This window comes from Berghia stephanieae, chromosome 1 (genome assembly GCF_034508935.2).
Source record: "Berghia stephanieae isolate SIO BIC M18660-M18661 chromosome 1, UCSD_Bste_1.3, whole genome shotgun sequence".
NCBI lineage: Eukaryota > Metazoa > Mollusca > Gastropoda > Nudibranchia > Aeolidiidae > Berghia > Berghia stephanieae.
In genome coordinates this window covers 57777693-57783702 of record NC_088360.1, presented here as the reverse complement: position 1 = coordinate 57783702, position 6010 = coordinate 57777693, and the positions used below count along the sequence as shown (strand labels likewise).

The 6010-nt window shown below is 37.3% G+C and overlaps 1 protein-coding gene across 1 annotated transcript in view; it reads right to left on the bottom strand.

Moving 5' to 3' along the window:
* Positions 1 to 466: 466 nt before the first annotated feature.
* The window catches only part of LOC144978230 (uncharacterized), an 11734-nt gene continuing 6190 nt past the window's right edge, over positions 467 to 6010 (bottom strand). Inside the window, exons 2-5 of the mRNA XM_078924031.1 lie at positions 5746 to 6010; positions 5114 to 5284; positions 3892 to 3999; positions 467 to 3037 (exon numbers count right to left, since the gene is read on the bottom strand). The exon at positions 5746 to 6010 is cut by the window's right edge and continues 755 nt beyond it. Of these exons, the coding sequence (XP_078780157.1) occupies positions 2846 to 3037; positions 3892 to 3999; positions 5114 to 5284; positions 5746 to 5826 (552 nt within the window). The 5' untranslated portion in view covers positions 5827 to 6010 and the 3' untranslated portion in view covers positions 467 to 2845. The remainder of the gene's footprint in view (positions 3038 to 3891; positions 4000 to 5113; positions 5285 to 5745) is intronic.

Sequence of the window (6010 nt, the reverse complement as noted above, 5' to 3'; positions counted from 1 at the left end):
ATATTTAAGAGAAAAAAATATTTCTATTGGACAAACCATGTATTGCATTGTTGGCTTAGAACTTTATCAAAAGATAACAAAAGCACACACTATAATAATTTGACACGAATTATCATTAAGAAATCTTAATCATAGGGTAGTACATACAAAATGTTGAAATCATTTAAATTCAATTTATCGTGCATCAAACTAACAGATTATTTTAATAAAAATTCAAATAAACAAAACATGATTTTTATCATAGAATATTTCAATGGATTCCTTTTTTTTTGCGTTATTGAAGTACACCATTCCAAATCTTGTAGTAAATTCTCTTCAGCTGTCTAAACATGCGAAAAGAAAATCATATTTAACAAAAATTAATTTGACAACTTCGAATAAAAGATCAACGAAGAATGCTTTGGGGCTCAAATCATTTTTGAAGGTATTATATTCATTATTGCTGAGTACATTGTCAAATGTCAAATTTTGCACTAAAAGCTATCTTGTTTCTACGTAACACCACAAATGTGTGCGTTAGTCTAGGGAGACACCAGATGTGTGAAAATAAAAATGAACAGAGCGGTTTTTAGTTCAGATTACATAACAGCTTCAAGCAGTGAGGAATAGTGCCGCGCTGAGGACCGGTCCTTGGGACCGGTCCCACGGTCTTTTAGCTGTGAACCGGGGATCGGTCCCATAGTGGAAGACCGGCGGCGGTCCTCACTTCTTATCACCTTTCAACGGTCTCGCGCCATACTACTTAACCAGCGATTCGTTGCCTCGGTTCTTTGCCTATCTTCCACCAACCACCACCCATCCCACTTAATTAATCGCACCCACCCCCCTTTGCCATACACTAAACGACACAGACGACCATAGAGGCAGACGACCACGTCCCTCCACTCCGCAAACCGCCCTTTCGTGTGTGAGATGGGGGGAACAGGAGGCGCACGCCTTGGACGATTCCATTATACGGGGTAAATTTCAAAATTTACTACACCATAATGATCGCAATGACAATGATCTATGATGAAGGCATGACCCCTCTTCTCTAATGGGTTATTGTTTGAAATGCATGTGACTGCTAAAGATGTGTGTGTTTGTGTTTGTGTGTGTGTGTGTGTGTGTGTGTGTGTCTCGAACCTAGCAAGTAGCAAGTCACCACTCCTTTCTATCGCATTGTTGTCATTTAAAATAATACAATAATATTAAAATTTCGTTTGGTGTTTTAACTAATCAAATAATACGAGTTTCATTAGTTCCTTCCTTCCAAAAAACCCAGTTATAACGTCTGTATTTTTAAAAAGTCCAATAGAATATTTGGGGACCCCGATAGCTCAGTTGATAGAGCACTCAATTTATACGCAAAGGGCCAGAGATCGATCCCGGGTGCAGTCGAGTTTTTTCTGAATCCCTGTCTACTCAGCAGTGAATGGGTAGCTGGGTTTGTTAGATCTGGCGAAAAGTCACCATCGACCCCACTTATTACTTATTACCGCATCCACCCCCTCTTATTATAACTTCACACGTCTCTCTCTTACTCTTCAATGCTCGCTGCCCTCTAATGTGTGTGTGTGTGGGGGGGGGGGGAAGGGGGGGGGGTAGGAGTTGCGTGTGTGTATCACCGCCACGAACAACTCGATCAACGCTTTGGGCGATTCCATTATCTCCGTTAATGGGGATAACTTTCAAATTTTATTCACGCTAAATTATCGAAGTAACAATGAAGTACGGTGAGCAAATAAAGAAGGCATCACCCCTCTTCTCTAATTAGGTTACAATTTGAAATGAGTGTGACTACTCCGTGTGTTTTACTCCTGTAGACCACGGTTTTCATTAGTGCGGGGCGGTCCCACGGTCCCAAAGGTCAAAACAGTTCGAACTTCCAACAGTCTCTCAGGAATGTTCATTGTCGAAAAGGACCGGACCGGTCCTTGCGGTTTTCATTTCCCAGGGACCGTAGGACCGTGGTCCTTAAGCTTGACAAGGACCGCCCCGCACTAGTGAGGAACTTTGACATGTCTATACTTTCTGTCCTTAGACCTATTAATAGATTCATTTAGAAGTTCACTGAATCCAACGATATGATATTATACTAATTGTAATGTGTGTCACCGAGGACACACCTCTGCTTTTAAAAAAAAAGCTCAACCGCCTATTCAATGACCGTGTTCAGAACAGTCAAAGATTCGCATTTCCTATGTTTTTGTTATCTTTTCAATTAACAACCTTGCAATTTCTCGTATCACCCTTCTATTACACCTTGCGGGAAGCTACGACTGCATACGGTGTTTACATTGCTTATGGTCTTTAACAAAAACTTTCTCACTTTTTATACATAGTGTTCATGAGAATGTCTTACCAAAATTTCCCTTTTTGTTTCTATTTACTTTTGGCGTTAATGGCGCTTGTGACAATTTTAGGTCATAACAGCAACGACCTGTATCACACGCACGAAATCTATGCCCACTTCAATTTAATTTGAGTGTGTTTGTGCTTTATGGATATCAAACTTTATTAATGAGCCAAGAATGATTTAACAAAGATCCCATGAATGTGCTCGTTTCAAGCTGCTATTCAGCTGATCCACCAGTTATACCAAGACAGAGCTTCAGAGCCTTCACTTATGGATTTGGCTATACTTTAATGTATATATGCCAAGCGTGAATAATGTTGTATGACACATGAGTTAACTTAACAACAACACTTTGACTCAGCTCTAATGTGTTTGAGGTATTTCCAGTACCTGTTGACTGACAGCGACTGCAATGAATTTGTGTTATGTTGTCCATTCATTTTAACACTGGAGGAATCACAGTAATGTATCTGATAACTGACGGGTAGTCAAAACGATAATCACTATTTAGCTGCTACTAGTACTACAGCTGTCATAATCATCTTCGTTCACAGCTAGACTTTCGTCTGAGGAGTGCTTTAAAATGGATTTGCGAGGAGGTGTGTTGAGAGCCGGTTTTCGTTCATACTTTTTTCTGGGTCTGCTCCTTGTCAATTCCTTGTGGCATTCGTCTGCCCATTGAACTCGACCGTTGCTGACCTGAAAAAAAATTTTAAAACCATTAATATGACCATTCGATGGGCCAGGGATTTAAAATTTACATCTAAAAGATGTCAACAGGAGTATTCGTGACTTACGCTGATGAGTAATCGAAAAGTTGCTTAAAGTATCAAAGAATACAGACGTTACATTTCTACTACATTTTATCTTATTTGTTTTCAATGTTCCTTTGTTTATTGTTGTGCTGATGAAGGGTTTGTTCCTGAGACGTCCACTATTTGTACGATTCCCATCCGAGGTCTTTCCATTTTCACCTTATTGTCAGTTGAATAATGGAAAGAAACTCCAAGGTATCCAAGTGCTTGTCAGATTTGCCGTTATACTGTCATTGAAGTCTTCTTAAGTTGTATGCTATGTCAACAACTCATAGTGCTCTGTCCAAAACAAACTAAAATGCCATGAGTCAAGGAATTTAGCCCAATGGGTACACAAAACTCCTTGATAAGCATATAGAGCAATAATTAGTGAAGCATTGTTAAATTAAACCTTTAGAGTTTTTGTAGCCACAATGTCTATCTCGCTATTAGATGAAATGTACAAGTTGTTTGTGATTTTTTCTGGTAGCCATAGTCTCCACCTCATGGCTTTAGATTATTTTGTTTTGTTGCCAGAGTGAATCTCTCTCATTATTACAAGAAACATACGAGTTGTTATTGAGGGTCAAATCATATCACGACGAATAAACTATAATCGACTTTGCTATAAGTCTCGGAACCTACAGCCGGCAAGAATTTAAACTATAATCTTTTAGAAACTTAATCTGACTTAATCTGATAAACAATCTTAAATAACATTTAAAAGAAACGAAATCAATGGCACATGCAAATACACACCTTCATCCCACTTTTGAGTAACATCCCATCGCTGAAACGTCTGTTTTTTAATCTGCTACCAACTTTGTCTATGTCTGGTAACTGGGAAACTTTATCTTCTCGGTCATACTGGGGGAAAAAAGGAAAAGAATGTTCAGTTATTGTTGTCAAACAAAAAAAAAAAAAAAAAACAAAAAAAAAAAAAAAGGATGAACAGAGAGACTTACATATCATTTACATAATGTAGCTATAATCAGGCAAATTAATTTTCGTAACTTACACCTGTTTCAGATTACTTTTACTGTGGTATTTTTCAGATCTGAAGAAAACTCTTGTGGTTTGTCCTTTAAAAGAATTTGACTCTGTCTTTGGGTAAATTGACTTTAGGTTACAATCTCTTCAGGCCAAGTCAACACTCCAAAGAGTTTTCGTGAAGTAGATCTTGATGGCAGAGAGACTGAATGTAGGTGTTATGCACATTAGACATATTCCTCGGATTATGAAAGATGATGGGGCAATGCTTCAGTACCTTGTTCATGGACAATGCTTGGCATGATTTCGAATAAACAGGTTTGATATCCCTCGAGGTGACCTCATCATTGATCTCGCACTGTCGTAAATGTAAATAATAACAAACCATTTGCCTGTTTAACCATATTGAATTAAGGTAGATGTATTTAAAGACAATGTTATATCAAGACAACACAATAATTTGAAATCAAATGAAACGTACTCCTATAAGCACACTTCAGTGTTGCTTTGTAATAAATATCTTAACGAACCAAAACAAAACAATCAAAAACAAAAACAAAGAAATATGAGAAAAGAACAGAAAACAACATCAATAAAAGCAATATAACTTTAAGTATAAAAGCAGATAAAGATGGTAATGATTTTCTTTATCAGCATAAAATCTCCAATTATTTGTAACGTTGAGCTTTAAACATGAGCTTTTATATAGATCAATATCCACTATACGTCCTCAAAGCGCTTTACAAAGGGTCCCTGACCAACAGCAACACTTAACATATAGAACGGGAACAGGCGATACCACACAAACCTTATCGTTTTTACTACAAGGATAGTAACAACTACTGCGATTCGCTAATTATTGAAGGCCGATTCGCATCGCTATTATTGCTCTCTTGGTGAAAACGGTCAGACTTTTTGACAGGTTAATGTAAAACCCTGCATCCTATGTGAAAAGTTAATGATAAGGAATAAGTCAATAAGTTGTAATTACTTTTTCTGCAATAGAATGGGACCACGACCGTTCTCTCCCACTGCTGTTTTCGTTACGATTCCTGTCTGCCAGACTGCCATCGTTATCGTCGTCGTTATCCTCACAACAACGCCGACAACCACAGTCGGAATCGTCACTGTTGTGATCTTTGCATGTCAAGTATCGCATTGCCTAGATAGATGAATGGATAGATAGGTAACAACGATTATGATATAATGATAAAGGAATGTCGATGAGGGATATGGTATTGAAGGTGAGGATGAAATTATTAAAAGTAATTAATTATGATTCCATTGATGACACTAATAATAAAAATAATGAGTATAATGATTCTTATGATGATGACGATGCTTATGATGATGACGATGATGATGATAATGATGATAATGATGATGATGACGACGACGACAATGATGATGATGATAATGATGATGATGATGATGATGATGATGATGATGATGATGATGATGATGAGGATGAAGGTGATGATGATGATGATGATGATGATGATGATGATGATGATGATGATGATGATGATGATGTTGATGTTGATGTTGATGATGGTAAGGTTGATAATGAAAATTGCAATTGGCATTGTGATATTTTTGTTCAGATAATTACACTTATCTTACCTCTAAATAATAATAATCCACAGAATGTGTCGGTTTATCTGCTTTGTCCATCGCTGCCATAACACTCTCTTTCGCCGTCATTATCTCTCAATAGTTTTCAAAAATATAAACAGGAATGATATATATTTGTTTGCCAAATGGTAAGAGCTTTTAACGGATCCTGTTTAAAAAAATATAATTTGAAATGATCCAGTACAGTTTTGAATCCAAGAGTTTGGAGAACCGTCAGCTGCTTATAATCTCTAATCCAAAAGATAAATTTGTT